General features: G+C 48.2%; 1 protein-coding gene across 1 annotated transcript in view; it reads right to left on the reverse strand.

Moving 5' to 3' along the window:
• Window positions 1-12,110: 12,110 nt before the first annotated feature.
• The window catches only part of CARD10 (caspase recruitment domain family member 10), a 260,351-nt gene continuing 244,958 nt past the window's right edge, over window positions 12,111-27,503 (reverse strand). Inside the window, exons 21-23 of the mRNA XM_085601364.1 lie at window positions 26,794-26,909; window positions 25,588-25,703; window positions 12,111-15,157 (exon numbers count right to left, since the gene is read on the reverse strand). Of these exons, the coding sequence (XP_085457490.1) occupies window positions 14,911-15,157; window positions 25,588-25,703; window positions 26,794-26,909 (479 nt within the window). The 3' untranslated portion in view covers window positions 12,111-14,910. The remainder of the gene's footprint in view (window positions 15,158-25,587; window positions 25,704-26,793; window positions 26,910-27,503) is intronic.

Genomic DNA, 27,503 nt, shown 5'->3' on the forward strand with positions numbered 1-27,503 from the left:
GCCATTTTGTGGTTGCCCTCACATAGGCCGATGACTGTGGTTAAACGAGCTTTTTAGTCAGGTGCACTTTAGCTCGAGTTTGTGCTGACTCCTACATGACTTGAGTGAACTGACCTCGTTGCCTGAGGCCGACCCTGCCAAACCCGTTCCCGCCCGCTAGCTGATCTTGATTAAGGGTCAGAGCACGGGATCTTGTAAAGTTTTATTGCACACAAACATGCCCCATCCTACTTCTATCTGTTTCTGTTTCTTCTTTTATGGTCCATTTACGATATGGGTTGTGGTCTCCTTATCATGGGTCTGTCCGGCTTGTCTAAAGAAGAATGTTGGGATTGTTCGATGATGGATTATGGGCCGGACACCTGAAAAGTGGGTTTTACCGTCATGCGATACTTTTGGTGTGGTTACATGCGATTGGACAATTTGTAAAATATGGGTGTCTGTGTGGAATGTGATGTTTTTGGCATAAAAAGGGATGACTTGCTTTGTAAATTTGAGCAGTCTCCTGAGAACTCATACCGTGATGACTTCTAGGACTTCTGTTACTGGCTGCAACCAATAAATTCGATCTCTGACGCCACCAAGAATTATCCTGTGTCTCTGTATTCTAAGACAGGTGAACCCGAAGACTTTGAGCGTGCCCCTTACGCCGCTGGGTTCTAAAAACCCGGTTCTTCAGTGTAGGAAAAGTGTTTTCTTCAGAGGAGAGACAGTTTTCCATCAGAAATGCAGGCTAATTCTGGACAACAGAATGTCGTCAGATTGCCTCCCTGTTAGGGTCAATGGCATCCTTCATTTTCCTGGTCCCCAATGCCAGACTACGAATGTGTCCTCTACAGCAGGATCTGGAGGACAAGTGGGATCAGCAAACGGATGGTTGGGAAGACAGAATAAGTCTCCCAAACGCAGCAAGAGCATCCATTCCTTGGTGGATGAAAAAGGAGAATATGCAAGTAGGGGTACCTTTTCATCAGGCGCCCCCCTCTCAGACACTAATCACGGTCGACTCTCTCCTGGGCTGGGGTGCCCACACGGGTTCTCTTCAGACGCAAGGGCAATGATCAGCGAAAGAGCGCTCATATCACATAAACATGCTGGAGCTGAGAGCAGTTCACCTAGCCCTCAAGGCCTTCTTTCCTTCGATTCAGGCAAGCTCAATCTTATTACAGACGGACAATACCACCACCATGTACTACCTGAACAAACAGGGGGAAACTAACTCTCTCACCTTGTCTCTGGAAGCTCAAGCTCTCTGGCATTGGCTCCTGGCACGGAACCTATCGATCACAGCGATGCACCTGCCAGAAGAACAGAACTCAACGGCAGATGCTCTCAGTCGACACTTCGAAGACAGACAAGACTGGGAGGTCAACGACGAAGTCGTCTAGGACATTTTCCAGGCTTGGGGCCGACCCAGCATCAATCTCTTTGCAGACGATGAAAATACAAAATGCCAGGGGGGCGTGGCTTGGCGCGCGGCAAGATGGCCGCACTGTAGTGCTGCTCCGCCGGCCGCCGTAACTATCCTTCACTATCCTGCTCTCTGGGTGCCCATCGCCTAACGCCCGACTGGAGGACTGACGCTTCGGACACTGTGCTGGCGGAGACCTCTGTCGGGAGGCAGATTTGTGGTCTGGGGCTGCGATCGGAGAGTCGCGCCGGTCGCGGCGGCCATCTTGGTAGCCGACTGCGGTGTGCGGAGAGGACGAGGCGGCGTCGATCTGCGGCGAGTTGGGGGCCCCTGCGCTCCATACCTGAAGCTGGTGTTGTGTGCGGAGACGACGGAGAGTGGCAGCGACGGCGTTTGACCTGGGACTCCCCTACCGCCGCAGCGGCAGAGACGAGTGGTGGCCTGGCGGGTGCGGAGGTGAGGTGGGCGGTGCAGGCTGCACGCGAGCTGCCGGCTTCGGACGGGTGAGTAGGCCCTGTGGCTGGCGCGGGCTCCCCCCTCCGTGCCCTGCTTGCGCTGCTGTGCGGGCACACCTGCTGGAGCGACTACGCGCGTGGAGTCCAAGGAGAAGAAAGGTGGCCGTGGGGGCTGCGAGTGGAGGGGGCGAGGCGCACGCGAGCTGCCGGCCGCTCAGCGAGATACCCCACTACGTCCTTCGTAGGACCTGGCGCCCTGAAGGGTTCCTGGCCATATACGCCGCTGGAGGTATTGGCGTACTGCGACCTGTGGGACAGATTCAGACGTTAGTGGAGTGCATGAAGCTAAATTCCCGAGTGGGGCCTGTGGTATCACCTGGGGGTGTTGGAGGCGCACAGGCCGACTGGCACTGACTGGTGTGCACGGAGAGGAGCTGCCCTTGAGCCGTCCCCCCCCCCGGCCCTGGTTGAATCCTGCTGCTGACCTGTGTTCTGCTCCCCGCTGCTCTGGGAGTGCGGGGCCCCGCTGCTGCACTCGGTACGGACTAGTCTTGACCATGGGCAAATCGGACAAAACACAACCGCGGCTCACGTTTGAGCCACGCAAAGGGGGGAAACCCTCGCGGCCCGTGACGCCGGACAAGGAGCAGGAGTCTGCCGCACTGGGCCCCACGTCACTGGAAACGACACTGGCGGCGATTCAGGCCAGCCTGCAGTCCATCGATGGCAAGATAGAGGCTCTTAGTGGACGCATGGACTCCATTTCCGCCAGGCTGGACAAGCAGGGGGTGCGCCTGGGCGAGGCGGAACAACGTATATCGGACAACGAAGATGGTCTCAAGCAGGTTTCCGATAAGACTGCGGACATGGCACGGCTACTGGCGGTGATACAGGCCAAGAACGAGGATATTGAGGCGCGCTCTCGGCGCAATAACGTATGGATCTTAGGCCTGCCGGAATCCACCAATGTGGGCCGTCTGGAGGACTACATCGAAACAATGATACGCGATATCTGCGAGCCTGCAAATCTCTCCGCCATGTTTGCTGTTGAACGCGCCCACAGGTCTTTAAATGCGCGTCCGCCTCCGGGGGCTCCACCGCGCCCCATTATAGCTAGACTGCTGAACTTCAGAGATCGGGATGCACTGCTCCGTGTCTCTCGTCAGAAAAGCACGATCACCTATCAAGGGAATGTCCTCTCCTTTTTCCCAGACTTTACTGCCACGGTTCAAGCTGCCCGCAAAGAATTTCTCGGCGTTAAGAAACTGCTCATGAAGGAACAGGTCCCCTACGCAATGTTATATCCAGCGCGTCTTCGGATTGGCAAGGACGACGCCGCTAAGATATTCACTAACCCGAAAGCAGCCATGGACCACGCCAAGTCGCTGAGAAGGGGGCGGCAGCCCTCCGCTCCCACCTCCGAGATTGATGACTGACTGTGGCTCTTACACTTTGATGGACCGTTGCTGAATCCGCCCTGGGCCTGATCTGCCAGATCGCTTGGTGGTTGGCTTGCGTGGGATGCTTACTGATTTACACATGTTGATACTTGCGATGTAATCGTATTGCACTTGTTCTATCTCATGTGCACCTTTTTGGTGCTTACTTTGGGGTGTTACAGCTGGTGCAAGTGTTCACATCTAGTAGCGGGCATGTCTCGATGCCGTGCGCACGCTGTCTCCGCCAGTTGACTGCTGTGATGCGGGGGGCGGCTGGGTCTCCCTGGCTGTTCCCCTCATGGTGACGTTTCACCGCTGTACTTGGGGAGCTCGAGTTGCAAAATGGGTGACTGCGAGGCGTTTCGGCTGGTGGGATACCCACGGAGAGCATTGACCACAGTATGGCGGCCCCTCCCCAAAAGACTGGGAGGTATTCGCAGCCAACACGTTCCCCCGATGGGTGCTCCCCACCTTTCCTTGGTATTGCTACCTCAGGGGTTTGTTTTTGGCTTTGTTTTTGTTTTGTTGTGTATGATATTGGGGTCTGTCTTTGGCAAGGTTGGGTTGCTGAAGTGGGTGGGGGGTGGGTGTTCAATGCAGTTCCGGATGCGATTGGGGACGTTAATTGATGTGCCTGCTGAGAAGATGAAGCGAGATGCGTGTTGTGATGCGGAGCGTAGAGTGGCGGTAGGCGCTGGAGCTGAGCTGGTGCATACAGAAAATGGGTGACGACTGCCGATGCCTGACTTGGAATGTCCGTGGGCTTAATACCCCCAAAAAAATACGTCAAGTGTTACACTACTTAGACAGGCATAACATTCAGATTGCACTACTGCAGGAGACGCATCTCACTAAACATACAGAGGCTGCGGTGGCTCACAGATGGGCGGGATTTCGGCTCGCTTCCTCATACTCAGCTTATGCGCGGGGAGTGGTTATACTGGTCAAAAAGGGCATCCCATTCCTACCAACACACACCGCTACTGATTCAGAGGGACGCTGGGCGGCAGTGCAGGGCAAGCTGGGCATGACTTATGTTACGGTCCTGAATATATACGGTCCAGTAGTGGATGACCCACTCCCCTTTACGCAGATGCTTGCTAAGGTGCGCTCCTGGCCGGAGGCTGCGGTGCTCTGGGGAGGTGACCTCAACACACATCTCAATCCACAAGTTGACAAGTCTAACCCGGCGGGAGCTCGCACGCTTAAAGTGGCTCAGTGTGTCCGTGAAGCGATGGCGGAGATGGGGCTGGTGGAGGTCTGGAGGTTGAGGAATGAGCAGGCTTGCATGGGTACGCACATCACACCGGCCTACAACAGCTGGTCCCGGCTGGACTACTGGCTACTGAGTGAGGAGACAAATAGATGGGTGATCGGCGTCAGCAATCTGCCGCGCACACTATCGGATCACAGCCCGGTATACTTACATCTGCGAATCCCTACTAACCCACATCGCCCCTTCACTTGGCGCTTTCGAGCGGAAGCACTGCGGGATCCTATATACACAGACACCATTAGGGAGGCCATCGTGAACTACTTCACCGAAAACACAGGCTCGGTGTCTAGTCAGGCGTCACTATGGGAGGCGTTCAAGGTAACGATTCGGGGGGTCTGCATCAGCACCACCGCCGGTATTCTGAAAGATCTTAGGGGGCAGCTCGCTAAAACTGAGAATGCTCTTGTAGGGTTGGAGCGGGACTACTACGCAGCTCCGTCCACGGCGGTGCTTGCACGCATTCAAACACTGCTTACGGAATATGAAAAGCTGGCCGACACAGAAATAAAATACAGGGGGAAGCGGCACGTGGCTAGGGCGTATGGGGAGGGAGGGCGACCCGGCAGAAACTTGGCCGCTAAGCTACACTTTCGGGCAAATCATCAGCAGATTGACAAAATAGTGGATGCCGCCGGTACTGAGCACTTCAGGCCACAGGCTATAGTGGATCAATTTAAGGACTGTTACAAGACACTCTGTACCACACAGGGTGAGGTGGACGGGGCGGACTTGACAGACTACTTATCGGACATAGCATGTGCGTGGCTCTCCAACTCCCATAGGGAATATTTATCCCTGCCTATAGACGTGAACGATGTCCGCGACGCCATCATGTCTCTTCCCAACAATAAGGCCCCAGGGCCTGATGGCCTATCGGCCGAATTCTACAAGGCGTACATTGATCTGCTTGCCCCGCACATTTTGGAAATGTATGCTGAGGCGCATGAGGCTGGCATCCTGCCCCCCGTCTTTGCGACAAGCCATGATTATCACTCTCCTCAAAAAGGATAAACCATCATCCAGTTGCGACTCCTATCGTCCTCTGTCGCTGATTAATCTGGACGCAAAAATACTGGCTAAGATCCTAGCCACAAAGATGCAACCCCTGATGAACTGTCTGGTGCTCCCAGATCAGTCCGGGTTTATACCGGAAAGGTCCACCTCCCATAACTTGCGGACCATTTTCTCTATGTTTCATATCCTCAATCCTGAATTGCCGGCAGCCGCTGTTATGCTGGACGCGGCCAAAGCCTTCGATTCCGTGGAATGGCAGTATATGTTTTGCGTATTACGTAGGATTGGTTTCCCGGAGGTCACGTTACGGTGGATTCAGCTCTTATACACTGATATATCAGCGGTGGTGCGAGTGGGTAACCACACATCAGGGCCATTTAGGATTGGTCGAGGTACTAGACAAGGGTGCCCTCTGTCCCCTCTCCTGTTCGCCTTGGCCCTTGAGCCGCTGGCTTGCAAGATTCGGCAATGTCACAGGGCGGCCGCCCTAAATTTCAATCTCCGGCCGGTGGGCATATCGATGTATGCCGACGATATGGTGTTGTTCATTAGAGATCCCCAGACACACCTATCTCCGGTACTCCGGGAATACATTAAATTCGGTTTGTACTCCGGACTTGCGATCAATTGGGACAAATCGGTTGTCATACCGCTTACGATGATCACGTCGCAGCCCCACATGGAGTACCCTTTGATTTGGACGACGGAACCAGTGAAATATCTCGGGGTGTGGGTCCACCGTGATCCTGCGGTGGTGATCCGGGAAAATTATGGTAGGGCATATGACGCACTAGTGCAACAGGTGGACGGATGGTTGCGCCTTCCCTTGTCTCTGGCGGATCGTATCGCTGTGATAAAAATGGTTGTTCTCCCGCGCTTTCTTTATTTATATTGCAATATTCCGATTAGGCTGACCCAACAATTTTTTAAAACGCTGCGTGCCCAACTACTGCGGTTAATTTGGGGTGGAAGACACCCTAGGATTAGCTGGAAAACGTTGACTTTATCGTATGACAGGGGAGGCTTTGCGGCGCCGGACTTCTATGTGTACTACCTGTGTGCACAGGCGCAATATGCGTATTTCTGGTATAGACCGCATAGCTTTGTCCAACATGTGGCGGTGGAAGACGGGGACGCCCATCCCACCCCACTTAGAGGTATACTAACACATACTGTCCGACACACGCCGCGCACTGAGATTAACACACTGGACATGACTATTGGGGCCTGGCAGGCGATTGGGCGTAGAACGCAGAGACTACCATTATATGCGCCGGCGTTGCCACTGGTGCATCACGCGGCCTTATCGGTTGTGCAGGAAGCTGGCCCTCTCACATCACTTAAAGAAGCTGGTATAACACATATGCAGGACCTATACACACAGGGCCGCTATCTAGAGCAGAGGGATTTGGCATACATACAGAACCCCACACCCCTGTTTGTGTACACTTGCCACCGTCTCAGGCGGGCCATGAGGGATCATTACCCCTGTTTCCCCGCTGAACCCCCCACACTTAAGGCCCTGCAGCTGATGCTGGTGACCCCGTCTAGGAAGAAACTAATCACAAAATTATACAGGGCAGTACAGGAGGAGACGGTTCATGGCCCCGATGGTAGTTTAGCAAAATGGAATGCTGTGCTGGTCCCCCAGATATCGACTGAGGACTGGGAGCGGATTTGTCAGCTAACGGGCCGCCTCACCCCTAATGGTAACTTGCGTATAATCCACTTCAAGTACTTACATCAAATATACCATACCCTGTCCAGGCTGCACAAAATAGGGTTGAGGGAGTCGGATCGTTGCAGACGGTGCGGGCGGGAGGCTGCGGACTTTCTGCATCTTGCGTGGGGCTGTGGGCCAGTGTCTGAGTACTGGAGAGAGGTGCTACATCACATTCACAAAATGACTGGTGCTGAGCTTCCGTGCGAACCCGCGGTGTGTCTGCTGACCTCCGTGCCTCAGTTAAGGGGTTTGGTGGGCAGGTTTGTGAGGGTTGCCCTTCTGCTGGCCAAGCGGCGCACTCTGTTTACATGGGACAGTGCAGCCAAACCAAAGGTGTGTGGATGGTTGTCGGACATGGTATACTGTCGGGAAAACTTAGAACTGTATGCAGAGGAGCTGCCCGCCTCCTCCAAGCCCAAGGATATCTGGGAGCCGCTCAGACGCTTTCTTGCTGAGGCGGCGCTGAATGAGGCTGATTGAATATTGTTTGTTCTCCTTCTGTGCCCAGGTAAATTAACAAGGTGGTGGCTACCAGTTTGTCGATACTGCGTGCCTGCCGCAGGACGTTTGCTGTATTTCAGAAGTGCACTTCGTGTTCTGTGATTTGCCCGGAACTGTAATGTTGTTACAAAGTTTTTTTGTTTGTCTGTACGCCGCTCACAGACGACGGCGAGATGTACCATGCTTTAAAATAATAAACAGATTTAAAAAAAAAAAAAATACAAAATGCCAAGACGTTGCCCCGTCGTTCCACCTGCCAGGGTCGAAGGGGAATGCCCTTTTGATAGACTGGTCAGGGGCATTTGTGTACGCCTTTCCACCACTTCCGCTCATCCCGAAGGTGGTGACCAAAGTCTCTCATTCGTACACGAGAATGATCCTGATTGCCCCGGACTGGCCGAGACAATGGTGGTACCCGAACCATCTGCACCTGTCAGAATGCCCACATAAGAGAATGCCGTGCCTTGATGAATGGGAGGATTCATCACCCCAACCTTGCCTCACTGAACTTGGCAGCATGGCTCCTGAGGTCCTCCAGTATGGACATTTAGGGCTGCCTCAAGACTGCATGTCCACCTTAAAAGAGGCCATCCACTAGGCATTCCTATGCGTGCAAGTGGAAACGTTTTTATATGTGGTGCGTTCAAAACAATTAGAATCCAATGAAGGGACAGGAGGAGGACATTTTACCATACCTGCTTTACCTAGCTAAAGCGGGTTTGAAGTTTCCCTCCATTAAGGTGCACTTAGCTGCTATCACTGCATACAGGCGTTCTCCTTCTCAACCTTCTTTCTTTCAGCTACAGGTTGTGAAATACTTCTTACAGGGTCTGAAAAAGGTCTACCCTCCGGTCCGGCTTCCTTCACCCCCCTGGGAGCTGAACCTAGTGCTATCAAAATTGATGGGTTCACCTTTCGAACCCATTCACAAAGCAACTTTACAACACCTCATTTGGAAGGTGGCTTTCCTGACAGCGATCACCTCAGCTCGCAGAGTGAGCGAAATACAGGCCCTCTGCTCAAAGGAACTTTACACTGTGTACCATCTCAATAGGGTGATATTGAGAACTCATCCCTCCTTCCTTCCGAAGGTGGTGTCGGATTTTCAGGTTAATCAGACCATATATCTACCGACCTTTTTCCCTAATCCCTCCGCTCCAGCTGAGAGGGCTTTACACTTGCTTGACCTAAAAAGAGTTTCAAAATTCTATCTGGATAGATCCAAGTCCATGAGGAAATCTGATCAACTATTCGTTAACCATGGGTCGATCAGAACAGGTTTTTCAGCCTCAAAGCGGTCCATCTTCAGATGGATAGTTTCATGCATCAAGTTAGCTTATCAGCTAGCGCAGAAACCTCTTGGGATTACTCCCAGGGCGCATTCCACAAGAGGCAAAGCGGCTACGACTGCTTTCCTTCATAACGTGCCTATATCTGAGATATGTAAGGCGGCAACCTGGAGGTCCGTCCATACATTTACAAGGCATTATTGTCTAGAATCAGACACCAGAGCAGATACCCAGGTAGGCCAGGCCTCCTTGAGGAATCTGATTGCGGCTGTTTGTTGTACTTTGAGTCATTCACTCTCATTTGCCTGCAGGTGGAAGATGGGCTTTCTATTCTATTCAGTGCTTATGACTATTGATGAGGATCCCCTGGAAGAGAAGGATAAGTTACTTACCTGTAATCCTAGTTCTCTTCCAGGGGTATCCTCATCAAAATCATAAGCAACCCTCCCGCCTCCCCAGGCAAATGAGATTTTCTTTATTGTTAATGGATATCTTGGTGCCCTGATCTTCAGGGTTACACAAAGAACAACTGACCTAACTGTCACCCCTGAGGCATGATTGGAAGCTAGGGGTCATGGTTGCCTTAAAGGCACGGTGCCAGTTTTGTATGAAAATGCTTTCATTTTCTATGCTATTGGTTTACAATGCAGCCTGTAGGTTAACAATGTCTGCTTTATTTTGCAGTTTTCTTCATGAGGTTTACTCATTAAAAAACAGAGTTCAAGTGCTACTTGCCCTGTAGTGTTTTTTTATATATATATTATGCATTTTGCAAAAGCAGTTTATATGTTTATTACATTGTTTAGCCTCCTACAAGGGGCTGCATTGGTATGAGAAAAAATGATATGTGTGTATATATATATTATCTACTGGCGGTCGCCAGTAGATAGTTATAGTTAGGACCGTGTTTCCATAGGAAATCTCAAAATTCTATTTTGAATTACTTTGGCGCCGGTTGACAAATCTTCGTGAAATTTTCAAAACTAATGGGGTGCTCCGCTCAGCTCCTACCCTGAAAGTGTCGGGGTGATTCGTCAAGCGGGGGCCGAGAAAAAAGGGGGGTCACAAAACGCGTTTTCCCCATGCATTTTTCCATAGGACCTTTAGTCGAAGGTACAGCCCGAACGGCTGAACAGAATTACTTGAAATTTGGCAGAGAGCTAGTCCTCAGGACAAGGAAGTGCCTTTTGCAGGTCTGGTGTCAATCTGTTCAGTATTTCCTGAGAAAATAGCATTTAAAAGCATATAAATATCTATACGCGCGCACCGTGCGCGCACGGTGCCGTGCGCGAACGAAATTCTGATTGGTTGTTAGATGTCAGTCAACATTCGAATCGGTCGAAATCAGGAAGTGTCTGCCGCCATTTTATCTCTCGCACTGAAAAGGAAAGGGGGAAAAAAGGTGGAAAACGTGAAAAGGGGGCAGGGAAGAGAGTTCCTGACCCCCTTGCCTTTATCAGGGGGTCACAGAAGGACCCCCAAGGGTGAAATAAACATTTTATATTTTTTTATAAAAATCGCGGGGTGCACGCACCGTGCGCGCATGGTGAAATACCTTAAAAATATATATATATATTAATAAATACATAACTTAGCATTTAAAAAACCGTACAAATTCACTGAAAAAACCATATGTTTCACACACGTTATAGTTAGGAATTAGCATTTAAAAAACCTTGCAAATTCACTTAAAAAACCATAGGTTTCACACAGGTTATAGTTAGGTGGACATTTCACTCGAAAAAAACCAATGAAATTCCCCCGTTATAGTTAATTCAGATAACTATAACTCGTGCGACCTCCACTTTATCACAAGGATGATGTCATCAGTGATGTCATAAGTGATGCCACTGACCATGTCATGAGTGATGTAATATGTGACGTCATGAGCAGTGGATTGCGGGCGCGCGAGTTATAGTTATCTGAACTAACTATAACGGGGGAATTTCATTGGTTTTTTACGAGTGAAATGTCCACCTAACTATAACCTGTGTGAAACCTATGGTTTTTTAAGTGAATATATATATATATATATATATATATATATATATATATATATATATATATATATATATATATATATATAGAGCTGTATATATATGTTTTTCATATATATTTTTTGTTATTTCCGGGGTCCCCGCACATGGGCGGGAATATTCAGTGCTTATGACTTTGATGAGGATACCCCTGGAAGAGAACTAGGATTACAGGTAAGTAACTTATCCTTATCTGTCCTGCCAGTCTTTATCCTGTTTTTAATTCTTTTTATGGCTTCAGACAAACTTAAGGCTCATTTAGACCCCAGTGAATAACCAAATAAAAGAGGCCCACATTTCCTCTCCTAGGGTTCTCATAAAATTCCTTTAAATTAGGGATTAGCCTTAGGAAAACAACCTGCCGTTTAGGACTGTCTTTTGCTGCTTTAAGTTAATTTTAAGATTGCCTCAGAGCACGGAATAACCTTGATAAATCAGACCCATAGATCCTGGCTTCAGGGCCATTGGAGGGCCAGAGGGGATGGGACAAGGCGGTGTCATGCCCTGGTCGCCGCCCAAGGCGCCACGCTTGTGCTGCAAAGTTTATTTAAAGATTTTGAATCGAGCCTACCCTGAAGCAGCTAACATGGCTGTGTCACTAGGTAGTGCCAGATGCAGGAGCTGCTATGCTTTCTCTTTCCTCGATACTTAACTTAAAAACAGGTGTTTCTGCATTACATTTTTGACCTGGGTCCCAAAGAGATTTCTGACATGCTTGAGTGACTCAAAACCATCTTAAGAACAAGCAAGAAACTTAGAACGTCAGACAGTCACATCTATAATCCCCCTGAACAGTAACCAGAGAGGGAAGGGCACCACGAGAATTGCAAAAACTCAATTTTAGAGGAAGCACACTGTGCATTGTATTTATTATGCAGAACACAGTTCAATTATCATCCGAATGAAGGCAGCATTTATTTCAAATTTCACAAATTAGGAGTATAAAAATATCGCTACAATCTCCTCTTCTGTTGTTGATAAAAAGTTTATTGAAAAACTATATCGTTGTTAAAATTGTTGCCAGCCCAGCCAACGTGATTTGTTCCATTTTCGGAAAATAATCAGGGGTGCAAAACGTATATATACAATAATTACAATATGTACAACTAGTGTCATTACCAAAAATACATACATCATGATTACATACATCCCACAAAATTCCGCTCGCAAAGATTTGCTAAGGTCAATAGCTTGCAACTTCACAAAGTTGTGACCTTTGTCAACTTTACAAAATGTAATCTGTGGGAAAATTCGAATCTTTTTTTCTGCCCCAAAAATTATTTTGCAAGAGAATTACTCTTTATAAGAAGTGCATAGAGCAGAGATTTTAATAAGTGAAACATTTTTTACTGGATTTACTTCACCATCTACGTTTTTTTTAAATTACGCTAACATTTTGAAGTTGGCAAAGTTAAAAAAAATTCCACAAAGTTGTCAAAAGCCAACTTCAAAAAGTTTAGCACACCCTTAAATTGCACCCAGACTTGTATAGGCCAAGTGAGAACATTAAGGGATGTTGCTGGCATAAACTGTTGCTAATGTTTTAAAGGGTATGGCTCCTTCAGAAGCCCTGATCCTGCTACAGAGAAAGAAGATTTTTGTAAGATGCTACCAACACATACCATCATTGAACACATTCAGCAGCACACCCATCTTGCCAAACAAGGTCTTCCTTACTCATTAACAGACAGACCTCCAGGTACAAAATGAAGCCTGTTAATTTGTGCAACACTTTTTGTTTAAAGTTTCTGCAAACACATAAAGTGAAAACTTATAAAGGAAGTGAGTGGACCACACCAAAGGATCATATAATAACATTTGAATGATTGCTTGTTGCAATTATACCCATTAGCCTTTGAATAGGCTGCACTCCAGGTATGTAAGATGGCAAGGGATGGTGGGAGTCTTTAACAGGAGTTTCTAGGTGTCTTACAGCCTGCTTAAGAAAAGCTCTGATGTCCCCTTTCGAGGAATACTCTGTCGGTGTCTCTTCTCTATCCTTCTAGAGAACCAAGCAAGCCATCCTAGGATCTGTGGAAGGTGAATGGTTTGGGCCGACAGACCCTCTCCTGAAGAAGGTGTACCACCTGTGGAGCAGCTCCCCATCTCTATTTTCAAACCTCACACTCCCATAAGATCCACCCCTGAGGGCATATGAGTTACTATGTATGGTATTCTGTCGGGGTCTCCACTCACAGCCTATTCTGCTTTTAGGGCGCGTGAATTCCTCAGTGGGTCTCTTTAAACCCAAGTTCTGCGAGGTGGCCTGTAAAGGTCTGCTCTCACACCTGGTCTTAAGAATATCCCACTGAGGATCCCTTCTCACATCCTCTCGTTTGAACTGAAGTTCAACCATTCTGCATCTGTGCTCAGAAAAAATGTTCTAGAAGATGTGCTTCTGAGGACCACTGAGCACACCTAAGGGGTGTTACCATCAGAAGCTCTCACACACTGTCCAGAGGGTTATTTTTTATTTTTTTTATTTTTCAGGGTTTTATATAGCGCAAACTTAACCCAGAGGTATCGGGTATCAGAGCGCTTTACATAGCACCAGTTGCGTTACATGAGGACACATTCATTTTTTTCTTAGGCATGGGGAGATTAAGTGATTTGCCCAGAATCACAGGATGTTCAGCATTATTGCTGAGACTCGAACCCAGTTCCCCAGATTCGAGGTCGACCGCCCTAGCCGTTAGGCCAACCCCTCTCCAAGGTGCTGTAATCACCCCTGCCCTTTCAAGTGTTGCCCTGATGTGCTCTATGCACACTCAGTTCAGTTCGTTGTTAGCAGTTGTTGCCCTGAGGTAGAAGGCTCACTCCTTGCTCAATAATGTGTGATCCTGGGTACCCTGTATACGCTCTCTCCTAGGCGGTGTTAATCTGATGCACTCCTCTCACATTTTGTCCAGTGCGGTGTTTCTCTGAAGTGCTCTGCTCCCTCTCTGTCATAAGATATGAAGCTATTCAGCTCACATTGTACTCTCTGGGGTGTTAGTCTGAGGTGCTCTTCTCACACCCTGTTCAATGAGGCATTGACCCTCAGGTGCTCTGCTCAAACTCTGTCCAATTATGTGTTACCTTAAGGAGCTTTTATCAAACCCTTTGCAATGGGGTGTGGCTCTCAGGTGCTCTTCTCCCACCCTGGTTTCTGTGGTGTTGGACTGCGGTGCCCTGCTCACCTGTCCTTTGACATGTTACTCTATGCGCATATCTTGTCTGATGTATTCTCTGCTCACACCATGTCCAATAAGGTTGTTGCCCTGAAGTGTCTGTCCTCACCTTGCTCAAAGAGATGTCCATTCGAGTCACTTATGGCACCTGTTGTCAACCCCTGCTGGCACACCATCCTATGCAACATCTGTTCTGTACCCCCTCTTTTCAAACCTTGTCCTGGGAGTGGTATTTCCCTCAAATATATTTGCACATGTTCAGTCCTACGAGGTATCACTCCGATGGGACTAGCTCACACCTTGTCTTTTGTCATGTTGCAGAAGGGCCTGGTTCGCCAATATCTTCAGTTGTGTCCCCTGGATAGCGTTTGTTCAAGTCCTCGTCTTTCTGCCGTCATTCTGTGGGCTTTTGTTTACACCCTGTCCCAAAAAAAGGTGTCCTCCTGAGAGTCTCTGTTTATAATATATCCATTGAGGTTTTCTTCTCCATCTGAGCTCAGTCCTGGCCCTTGGTGTCCCAGGAGCTGAGGTCTGCTCACAATAATCACCAGCAGAAATCACTCTGCTGCAACCTTCTCACAAGACGTTTGATTCCCTCAGATGGTCTGCGCTTGTAGACTCTCCGCCCCTTGCTCTTTCAGCTTGTCCTCGTTGACCCAGAGCAGCTTTGGCTGTTCCTGGAATATAAGTCTCCTCAAGGCCTTCACCAGGTCATCTGAGTGGGAGCTGCTCTTGGGCTCCAGGCAGGCCCAGGGGTAGGGCAAACTTGAGAGGGCCTCTGCCTCTTGGTGGGCCTTTCTGAGCATGTCAGGAGGGTTCAGGACTGGAGGTTGCAGCAGCTTCCTGGAGTGGGAAAAGAGAGAAGAGATTTGTCAGTGGGCCTGGACCAAACAGTAATTATGCCAGAGAAATTAGTGAAAGTACCAAATTTTGCTTTGCGCAAAATTTCTTGAGATTTCGCATTACATGATTTTTCATGATGTTTTTTGCCCGAGCGTGCACCTCGCATAAAAATAGTCTCCTTCTAGTATCTCAAAAGAGTTTTTTACTTGAGGAACGAGCTCAAGTAAAAAAAAAAGTGATGCTAGATACTAGCTAATCACATGTTGCTACAAAAGCATAATTATGTGAAATTGTCTTGGAATTTCATAAAATTTGATGTAAAAAATATACAATTTGCACATCGCTATTTGTGCCAGAAAAAAAGGAATGTGAACCAGAAACGAAACAGTTGCTGACACCTGCCACTCCTATGCTACCCACTGCACAGCCAATGTACATTCTTTGCCCCCAGAGTAAGCACTCTCACACCAGAAGCCCAAAAACAATACCCCTGGATAATCACAGCCGAGCCACAGCCCCGGTGGCCAGCATTTAGACACTGCCCCTATGAAAAGGTAGCCTCATGAGATCATTCAATGAAGGAATGGCTAGAGGTGGGGAAAACATATCCATAATTTCCTTAATTGTATCTTCAGCTGGAGAACCTATATGGAAACTGGTCCTGTCTTTCCAACGGCAGCAAACCATGTACCTAGGTTGTTATAAATAATGAAGCAAACGGGGATCTGCTCAAGCAGGAATAATTGTCACTAGTCAATATGGATTTGCACACAGCCTCTTATTATTGTGAGTGAAATTCCAATTAAACCCACAAAGTTTTGTGAAATTGCACTTTGGAAATGTTTTGAAAAGTTTTTAAAAACTTCAAAACATCACCTAGATCTTACATTTTTTATAAAACTTATTATGCAAAAATAAGGTAAATACTTTTTTCAAGAGACGACCAAAGTTGTATTTTTTGGTAAGAATTCTTTCTGCAAAGCTTTTTGTGGGTTTTTTTAAATCACAATTCAAATTTCACATCTTTTGTTGAGTTTTGAAGAAAATTCACAAACTTTGTGGATTAAAAATTTAGTAAATTTACATAATCCAACGCATAAAGCTCTCTGAGCAAACTTAGGCGGGGGTCATTAGAGTTTAGCTGAGCAGTGCACTGTCGTAAATCTGCAATGCTCTGTGCTCCAACAAACTTGTGGTTCACCTACTTTGTTTAGAGTTGGAAGGAGCACCAGGTTTCTGACAGTTTCGATACCGCTTGCTCCGCCGTAATAAATCTTTGATCAGGCAAGCCATCCTCCAGAATCCATCAGGTCATATTGATAGTCATCCCACCAGCAGCGGATGCTGCCAAAATAAAATGCTGAGGCAGCGCGGGGGCAAATAATAAAAAAGAAAAAAAAACACACTTAGCTGCTTCTCTCGCTGCCACTCCGTCTGCAGGACGCCTCGATGCTCCTCTTCCAGGAGTCCTGGGCCTGCACAGGCTCCCATATTTCTCACCCAATCCAGACACTGCTCTCAGGCTATGAGAGCAGGGCCTGGTTTGATCTGAGCGGCTTAGTTACGCACTCACGAAGGGATTGGGAGCCTGTGCCATTTCTCCACCCAGCTGTAGAATAAAGTTGGGTGGAGACATTCTAAGTGTGCATGTCTGTTTGGCCGGCCTAAGACGGCCAGCCAAACAGACATGCGCACTTACAAGTGTCCTCTACTCCTCCTCTCACTCCCTCACTAGTGTTGAGAGGATTGCCTGGCCCGCCCTACACTCGGCAGCATCGCTGCCAGTGAAAAATAAAACGACAATAAAATTGTTTTATTGTCGTTTTACTTTTCATTCTCAGGAGGGCGATGCTCCATTGTGTAGGAGCCGCCGCTGTATCCCACTAAGCCTAGATTGAGGCAACCGTCAGGAAGTTTCTATTCGTGTGACCATCACGGCCCGCAGTAGCAGCTCCACTGAAGGTATAGAGATCTCCATCTATTTTGCAGGGATCTCTTGGGTCACTTGGCAGTCTTCCACTGAAAATGCTGATGCGATGACCTCTGCTGGCCTGCAAGACTAACCACCATACTTTAACTGACCCCTCAATCATTTCTGCGTGTGAATCAGTAAGTGGTCAAAGAATCGGTTGATGAACTGATAAGTATTACATTTGCAGTTGAATAATCAGTCTTTTACCCCACCAAAGAAATACAATGTCTATCCTCAAACCCCTTCCCACAACACTTAATACAAAGCTATGAAAGAAAAGGGTCCATATTTTGTTAAATCATACACCTGACGGGGGGCGTGCGCAGCGGAATGGCCGCTTTCTGAGCGCGCTCCGCCGGCCGGTACAAAATCTTCTGAAAATCCTGCACGTCAGATGAATGCTGGGCAGCCCTGCTGTTGGTAACGAAGTGCGGCACACCTATTAGTCCTGAGGGAGTGATCCGACACTCGGAATATCCCCTGGGGCTGAATTATTTCAGTGGAGGCGAGACGGCTGGGGCCTTCTGGTGCCGCGACTGCTGGTCCTGCGGGACGCTGCGAAAATTTAGCCTGCAGCTCCAGATTGGGAGCAGGCAACACCTCTGCTACTCGGAAACAGCGGAACATCCTTCACCGGCGGAGCCAGATACGGCATGAACTGGGGTGGCGGCGGACTGCGGGTGCCTACTGGTGGCTTTTTACATCACGCCTCTATGTGTGGACATACAGGGGAAGAGAGAAAGTACAGCACCCTGCGCGTTGCTCCAGACCCATTATTTTGCGGTGACCGCTAGCGACGCTGGGGAAGCTGCCTTCCATACTGTGGGCCCGCTACTAAAACTGCTGCAAAGACGATGCTGGATGTGTACCTTGGGCCCCTGCTGAGTACTGGGTGAGACGCGGTGGGGCTAATGCAAAACCCCGTCCCTGTGTATAATCGTTCTGGTGCCAATATTACAGGTGTGGCTCTGTACAGTCCAGCTCGTTCTGAGGGTCGGTGGAGGTCAACTGCTGTGATGGCATTACCTGAAGGCCCTGAGACGCTACCCTGGAGGAGCAGAGGAGAGTCCTGCGTATACCCCTGCGGCGTGTCCGACCAGTGAGTAACGTATGGGTCAGCCTATATTTGCACGTGTGTGCTGTGCCATTTTGGGACTGCTCTGTGGCATCTGCTGAGCCGGCGCGCCCCGCGGTCGCATTTAGGACCCGGGTGTGAGTGTGGAACTTGTCCTGAGACCACCGATAGTGGGCCATCACTCTAACTGTTGGTGCCTAATTATATGCAACACTGTCATGCCGCGTGCTGTGAGCTGCTGTAGATCCTTTGACACTGCATAGTGCCTGGAGCAGAGCTGTGTACATTGGCGGTGCGGCCCTGACCGGGCTTGATTGGGCTCTGCACAGGCTGCGAGGGGGTGCATTGTGGTGCGGCTTTACCCCGGAGATACAAGGAGAAGTGGAATTAGTCGCTTGTGTTGCCCGACTGGTGTGACTGATTGGGGATCCTTCACTGCGCACTCCGTCCCTCCCTAACCATGGGTAAGCCAGATGCCAAGCAGCCGAAGATAACCTTTGAAAACAAGCGCACCACGCGGCATACGGAGCCGGAACACGAGGCACAGACGGATGGCCAACACGACACGCAGACGAAGGATCAAGGAGAGGATCTGTGGACCCTCATCCTGGAGATGCAGTCCAGTCTTCGTAACATCGACACGAAACTGGACTCGTTGACGGCTTAGCTGGACTCCGTTAAATCACAGGTATCAACACACGAGACTCACCTTGATGTACTGGAGAACCGCCAAACTGAATTTCACGAATTCCAAGTTGAGACGAAAGAACAGTTGCTTCATATGGACAAGCTACTGCGGGTCATCAGGGCCAAGAATGATGATTTAGAGGCAAGGTCACGATGCAATAACCTTCGAATAACTGGAATTCCCGAGACGACCGCCATTTCCAAGATGGAGACCTAGATCACTGACTTACTCCATGAACTATTTGACCCTAACTTATCCTCTGTCTTTGTTGTGGAAAGGGCTCATCGCTCGCTGGGACAGAGGCCCCCGGTTGGCGCACCACCGAGACCCATCATAGCAAAACTCTTATATTACCAAGATGGAGACCTCATCCTCAGGTTGGCTAGAGAAAAGAGGAAGAAACCACACAAAGGCAACAACATCTCGTTCTATCCTGACTTCACCCCGGCGGTGCAGGCGGCACGACGGGGATTCCTCCCAGCCAAACGTATCCTGTTACAGGCACAGTTTCCATACTCCCTGTTATATCCAGCCTAATTGAAAGTGTCCTTCGATGGAACTGCCAACTTTTTTACTGACTCGAAATCTGCTTTAAAATTTGCCAAACACATAGGGAGCAAGAAAAACAAAGGCGCCCGTGAGACCGCTCAATCTTCAGGAGACCGCCTCAGTGACAATGACTGATATGGGTATTGTATGTTCGGCTGAGTTCTTACCCTGGAAAACGATGTTATAGACCCCGAGATATGATGTTTAAGTGGTTTCTGTATGATCTGGTGTTCCCAGTTATGGTGTTATTACTTATAATTTGTTGCCGTGCGCCAAGGCATGTAGCTTCATACGCAGTACTCCCGGCCACCTTGTGTTTACGAGGTAGTTTGCCGGTGCCATTGCGCCCCCATGGGAGACTTCCCTGTTTTGAAATGCACACGTTTGTGGTTTTGCTTCTCTAGGGTGGGTATTCTGCAACCTGATTGGGGGGTTGGAGTGGGAAGGGGAGGGAGGGTGGGGGTTGTTCTGTTGGTTATTGCCAGTCTGAATGTCGCCCATTGGATGACTCGTGGAATTCATGGCTGGATGCATACTCGTCAGCACTATTCATTTGATGTTTATGGATGTATATCACATGCGACCTTACTAATGTACTAAATTGCATTACTTGGAACATTCGTGGCCTCAACGATGGTAGGAAATCAAGATTAGTTCATGCCTACCTTTCTAGACATAATATAGATATTTGTTTGTTGCAGGAGACGCACCTAAATGTTACACCTTCAAATAGACTCCGCCATGGGCGATGGGGTAGTGTTTACTCATCTGTATACTCCAATTATGCACACGGTGTGGCTGTGTTGATCAAGCGGGGGCTGGATTGGAGGGAGGGATTGGTGCGCATTGACCCAGAGGGACGATATACTCTTATACTCTGGACGTTATGTGGGGTCTCCATGGTCATTGTGGCCGTCTATGGTCGTGGATTCCCCTGATTTTTTTAATGATGTCTGGATGAGGGTGAGGGCTACGGGCTGCAGCACAATATTGTGGGGTGGGGATTTCAATGCTATTTTAAATGACAAATTGGACAGGCGGGGGCTTCCCGATCTTTACGTACCACAGCTGGCGCTGCCCTGAAGGCTATAATCTCTGATGGTGACCTGGTAGATATATGGCGCGGTAGGCATCCATTGCTCAGGGAGGGCACCTGCATATCTGATCATCACAGCGCATGGTTCCGCTTGGACTTTTGGCTGGTGTCTCGTGATGTTGCCTCTTGGATATAAGATGTACTGCACATGCCGCGCACCTTGTCTGATCAAGCCCCATGCTTGTTGAAACTACTGCTTCCTGGCTCACTCCCGCGCGCTTTCACCTGGCGCCTCCCTCCACATGCTCTGCTCGATGAAGCGTTTAAAGAGGAGATAAGGTCAGACATCAATGAATACTTTGACTTGAACACAGGGTCTGTAGACACCATGGCCTCACTCTGGGAGGCATTCAAAGTCATTATGAGAGGTAAATTAGAGAACTTGAGGAGAGATTCTTTTCCACTGAGGACCCAGAAACTGTTGGTCTTCTGAAGGCCAAGCTACTTGACTTCTCTGAAGAAGCGTAACAGGAGGTTAAATTCCTTGGAAAATACGCAGAGGCGAGGCGATATGTAGAGGGGGATAGACCGGGGCGCACGCTGGCTGGTATGATTAGGCCGCCCAGGTCCACTACTTTTATCCATGAAATACACACTGCACCAGACACAGTGATCAGAGGTCAGGCAGACATTTTAAATGTTTTCTTTGATTTCGATTCCAGTCTGTATACTGCCACCCAAGACACATGTCCTGAGGAATTGCGGTCCTTTATGGATTCGATTGCCCTAGTCTGGTTTAATAATGTCCACAGACAATATATGGACCTCCCGTTCACCACAGATGATGTTGCCCAGGTAATAAAAAGCCTGCCACTTGACAAAGCCCCCGGCCCCGATGGCCTAACTACATCTTTTTATAAGACATACGTTGAAGAAATAGCACCTAAGCTACTGGCGGTCTACGAGGAAGCTCTGGAAGAGGGGGTGCTGCCCACGTCTATGAGGGAAGCCATAATTATTACTCTTTTAAAGCCGGGGAAACCAGACACGGAAGTACATTCATATCGGCCTTTGTCGTTGATAAACGTTGATGTCAAAATATTAGCCAAGCTGATTGCCAATCGACTACAACCACTGCTCCCCATGGTAGCACTTCCGGATCAATCAGGGTTCATCCCTGGGAGGTCTACATCTCATAACCTACGTACTATATTTTCAATCTTGCACTATCTACACCCTGAGGTTCATGCTGCAGTGGTTTTCTTAGATGCCACCAAGGCCTTCGACACACTCGAGTGGCCATATTTATTTGCCATACTAGGCCGAATGGGATTTAGTCCACTCCTACTTAATTGGATACGGTTATTATATACCTCGCCCAGGGCCCGGATCAGGGTGAATGGACTATTATCTGATCCCTTCCCTATATCGCGCGGCACAAGGCAGGGATGCCCTCTCTCCCCACTACTGTTCGCGATAGCGATGGAGCCCCTGGCTGCTCGCATCCGGCAACACCACACTGCGCGGGGCATAGGGCTTAGCTCCAGGAGTCTACTAATATCACTGTATGCGGATGACGTGACTCTATATCTACTCAACCCAGAGGTAAACCTGGACCCAGTTTTGAGGGAGTTTATCCGGTTCGGGAGCCTCTCTGGGATTTCTATAAATTGGGCAAAATCTGTGATATTTCCATTAACAGAAGGCATGCCGCAGGTGAATTCTGAATACCCCCTTAAATGGGAAGCTGAAGAGGTCAAATACTTGGGCATATGAATCAGTCGTGGCACACAGGCAGTATGGAACCTAAATTATGGGCGGGCGTTTGAATGGCTGGAGGAAAAGGTCAAGATCTGGTCTAAACTACTACTATCCTTAGCTGTGGAGGATAGTGCTGGCCAAAATGGTCATTCTGCCCAAATTTTTATATCTATTTGTAAATATTCCGATCCCACTCACAATGCACTTCTTTACCACTCTCAAGTCGCACCTAATCTCCCTGGCATGGGCGGGCGGGCAGGCGAGGACATCTTGGGACATGCTAACACTCCCGCTACGTCAGGGCGGGCTAGGTGCTCCGGACATGCACCTTTATGCATTATGCGCCCAGGCCCAGTTTCTGCACTTTTGGGTACACCCCAGGCCATTCCAACCCCATGTTGCAGTGGGGATTGACACCGTTGCGCCTATCCCGCTACAAGTTGCTATCTATAAGCCGTCGCGGTGCCCACATGGAGACATTGACACTGCCGGCACGCTGCGGTGGGCCTGGGATGAGTTGCGGAAAAGGGCAGAGATCCCATTGCTGTATGCCCCCTCGATCCCGTTTGCAGAAAATCCAATGCTGCCCCGTCTCGAGGATGGGATTAGTAAATCTCTAGCGCAGAAACTACAACTACGAGCTATTCCTGTATCATAAGATACGTGCCACATGTCGTACCCTGTCTAGGGACTTCCCGGCGGCCCCTCCACAACTTTACACGCTGGAAAACGTACTGAAATCCCCCTCTCCCCGCAAGCTAATCACACTATTATATACACACATGCAAAACACAGCGTCGGTGGTGAAGCCCAAATCCTTTCAATATTGGAACAAAGATCTTCCCATCCCACTAACCGAAGCACAGTGGGACTTTTGCTGTGGACAACTGAAAGAGCTATCTCCCAATTACAGGCTCAGACTGATCCACTTTAAATATTTAAACAGATTTTACAGAACACCCATCAGCCTGCATCGCATGGGATTAAGGGAGGATGATAGCTGCTGGCGCTGCAAATATTCCCCTGCCACGTTCTTACATGTGGCTTGGGATTGCCCTATGATCGTAGAGTATTGGTCCAAAATTTTCACCTCGGTCAGCCAAATTATTGGGGTGCCGGATGCTCCATCACCCACTCTATAGGCTTACTGGGCTATGTCAAAGACACCCCGCCTAAGCTGCGCAAATTACACGTCCTGCTTCTACTTTATGCGAAGCGGCAAGTTGCGGTACATTGGGGGAGGAAGAGGGCGCCACTGATTAAGGGGTGGCTTGCAGACGTCACCTATGGCAACACACAGCTGAGTACATTCTGGGAACTAGCGCCCCCCACCTCAGGACCTCAGGCTATCTGGGAACCATTTTTGATGTGGATAAGGGGACAGAGCGAATTGGCTGGAGCGGAACTGGTTGAGGGTGCACAGACTGCACCATAGCTATGGAAAAGCCTGCGGGTAACAAAATCTTGGGTGTGATCCCTGGATCATATCACCCTGTGGAGCGGGCTGTAATTTGTATAAGTTTCGATTTGTCCTGAATGATACCAGCTCTGCTAAATATCGTTCTGTGTAGACTGCATTTATATATTCGTAAACTACCGTCAAAGAGGATATTCATGTATATGATTAGTACTTCTATGTATTAGTGATGTGTGCACGACAAGACCAACTAATGCTTTGTATTTTAATATATAATATGTAACTAAGCCATAATCCATCTTCCCGTAACAACAAACTGGCCTGTTATGTTGTAGTACGGTTTTTGTACCTTAACAAATGCTAATAATTTTTTTTTTTTTAAATCATACACCTGACAGCCTAATTTAAGTTCCCCATCGTAAACCTGGTGTTATTCAGCCTCCGTATTCATTGTTGAAAAGTTCACCTTACATTCTGTTCAGCGTGAAGAGAAAGGGGATTGGTAAAAAAAAACTGCACTAACTAGCTATCCAGGAGTGTTTTAGAAGATTGCGGCAGCTCTGCTCTTCCTGCATCTCAATTCCGCAGTGAAATTCGAGAAATTCTTGAATTTCACATTATGTAAAATGTTGCATCATTTTTGCACACGGGAAACTCTCACCTAAAACATATTCTGCTCAAACCAGTCTCCTGGCAGTTTCTTACGATATTATTTTATGTGACATGAATGCTAGTATGAAAAAAGTCCTTAAAGATAATGGCCAAGGACCTTTGACCAGTGGGAGCTGCCTTGGAAAGGGGGTGCTGGGGTGGGGGATAGATTAGAAGAAAGAAATAACTTACCTTCTCCGCCGCTCGCCTCTCCCTCCGCCACACGTCTCTCCTCCGCCCTGCTCATCAGGACCTGCTGCTAGCATCGGAAGCACCCAGGCTTCCGAACTCTCGCAACCAATCCCGATGCTGCAGGAGCAGTGTCTTGATTGGTCTGAGCGTCCTGTTTGGACACTCAGGCAGTGCCTGGGAGCCTGTTCGTGTTCTCCATGGGGCATGTGCATCACAGCCCAATCCAGAACATGCCAAGTGCGCATGACGGTTTGGCTGGCCCTAGGAGAGTACAAACCTATCCTCCCCTGTTCTGGCATCACAGAGCCCAGCCCCGCTCGACTCCCACATAGAAAAATAAAATGATATAATGTCCTGTTATTTTCATTTTATTTTTATTATTTGCACTGGTGAAATAGCAGTGGGGCGACTCTCCTGAGCCGCCACTGCCTTTGACTCTGAAAGCATATTTTCTAGCAGCTTTGTGAAAGTCTCATGGAATTTCATGAATTTACAAAAATTTTGAATTCAGCACACCCGTAGATTTCCTCCATTTAATAAGTATATTTTTTAAATTTAACCTTGTCAATTTTACAAAATTAAATTTTTTTTTTGGTAAATTCACCCACGTCTAATGAGTACTCAAAGCAAGAAGTGTCTCAGTTCCACCCCTAAAACACACATGACCATCACACACGGTCGGACTGGTCTATAGGGCAATCAGGCAGCGGCTATGGGCTGGTCTGACAGATAAGTGTGTGGGCCGGTTTTTTAGCAGCTTGTGGGCCTGTTTTATGTTGAGGTGGGTCCGCTTTTGCTGTTGATTTCTCTGATATTACCACAAACATTACCTGCAGCAAGCACAAATGCACGCACTCTCCCATTCCTTGTAAAATACCCATACTTTCTACGTTGAAAACTGACCTGATTTGCAAACGCAGACCACTTTACAAGCTATCTAGTTCTCTAATGAGGGCCACTTTTATTTTGGTGCACAGCCTATTTTTTGTCCCAGTCCGAACCTGCCATCACCCTACTACCAGCACTCTCATCACAGTCTATTCTCCCTTGCTGGCTCCCACAGCTTCATTTTGCCATCTCTGCACTTACTGGAGTCTCAGCAGGTTCTTGTCTGTTGCCCGGATGTGGATAACGATTGGGAAGATGTTGTTTCGGATTAACTCCTTCACCGCCGAAACCCCAAGCTCCAGAAGGCAGTGTTTGTTCTGAAATGGGAATGGATAAACATTGCAAATGCTTTAATCCAAAAGACAACTTTACACACGATCAACGAAAGTGAATTCTCTGGGATTTGGTCATTCTTTTGCAAGAAGGGTGAGTGGATACTAGACAAAGTATACATTTTGTTATTTGAAATCCAGCTTCAAGATACCCAAAGATAGCATGGATTCAGCTCACTCTACACCACCGAGACTGAGCATTACACTTGGTGCATCTTCCCAAAGTCCCACTTCTAGAGAGAGTAGAGAGTAATTCATGCTGTGTTTATACAATCCCAGGACTCTCTCCTCCTGACCACATACTGCCCAACAAATGCAGCCCAAATCTTCCTTATCTGGTGGGTACTCTGTATTGTGGCAGGTACCCCCATGCCCTGCTGGGTGCCTATTAAACCTTTTAGGCGCCTCTAGTGTTTTCTACAGAGCAAACTACACACATCTGGTGCAGCGGCGGCTCCTCCATTGGGGCGTGGGGGCCATTGAGTGTAGACCATTAACGAAGTAGCGTGCCCCAACTGGGGAACGTCCCCTGTTGCACTGCTTTGTGTTCCTATGGAAGGGCTTGCATCAAGTTCATAACTGTAAATCACCAAGTTGTAGATAAGTTCAATCTGAATTTATTTTCAATCGTGGTATTAGGTATTCTTCATACCATCCACTTTGTAATGACAATTCTTGGTATCACAAATTTCCAGAATAAGAAGCATGCATTTTTAGTTTTTTACCCCATCCCAATGCATTTCGGGCTGGTGTAGCCCTCCGTCAGGGGATAAATGGTAAAACTCTCAGGTCAATAAAGACGCGTCCAAACGCTTCAACTACTTCAACAACTTTGTGCCGTTTATTCCCATTGCTTTTATAGTCTGGCGGCATGAGGTGCAACACATGTTTCAACTCCTCCAGTGAGAACTGTGATGGAATACTTAACAAAACAAACCAATATTCTTCACAACCGATCTGTTTAACACAGACCTTTGTAGATCTTCACATCAAAAGCTCATGCTTGCAATTGGCCAGTAGGTCCGGAAGTCCAATCAGACACCCACCCCCCTATTCCCTGTACTTCAATGGTTACCTTTCTGATGCAGTCCCGGATGCTGCGGATCCTGACGCATTCACCTTGGTTGGGAGGAATACTTCGAGACATGATGATCCCTGGGGAGGCAACCAACTCTTCTTCTAAGAGGATCTCTATGAGGTAAAGACACAAGACCATCATGAAAGTCAGCCTTAGGTGTGAGACGGATGTGGTGAAGCAAGGCGCCCGTTTATGATTGCTTCCTCTGAATTTGTTTCAAAAGTGATAAAAAATGTGTGGTTCAAGTAAGTCAACAAGTCCGGCTATGCAAGGGCCAGAGACATTGCTTTGAACAGAGCTGCTTCTGATCAGTGAACATCACCCAGAATCAGTACTTATTTTGTACCAGTGGTTGCAGGTGACAGGAACTCATTTGTCATCATCATACTTTGATTCAGAGAGGAAGGTGGACCTATGCTGGAGAAGGGGGAAAGAGAGGCATGAAAACACTGAAAACTGGAAAAGAAGGGCTGACAAAACCTGCAAGAGTGAGATGAATAGACAGGAAAAGTCGGGTGGTGGAAGAAAGAGGCAAGAGTGGATTTGGAAGAAAGAGGCAAGAATGAATTAACTTCAAAGATAGTGTTTGCCCCCCTGCAGTTATTTTGTTAAAAATGTCAAAATACTGATCAGACCAAATTACATTAGTGGCCACCCCAGGCACAATCACCAGTTGTGACCACCCGGAATTGTTATCAACAGTAACG

Source organism: Triturus cristatus, chromosome 4_2 (assembly GCF_964204655.1).
Source record: "Triturus cristatus chromosome 4_2, aTriCri1.1, whole genome shotgun sequence".
NCBI lineage: Eukaryota > Metazoa > Chordata > Amphibia > Caudata > Salamandridae > Triturus > Triturus cristatus.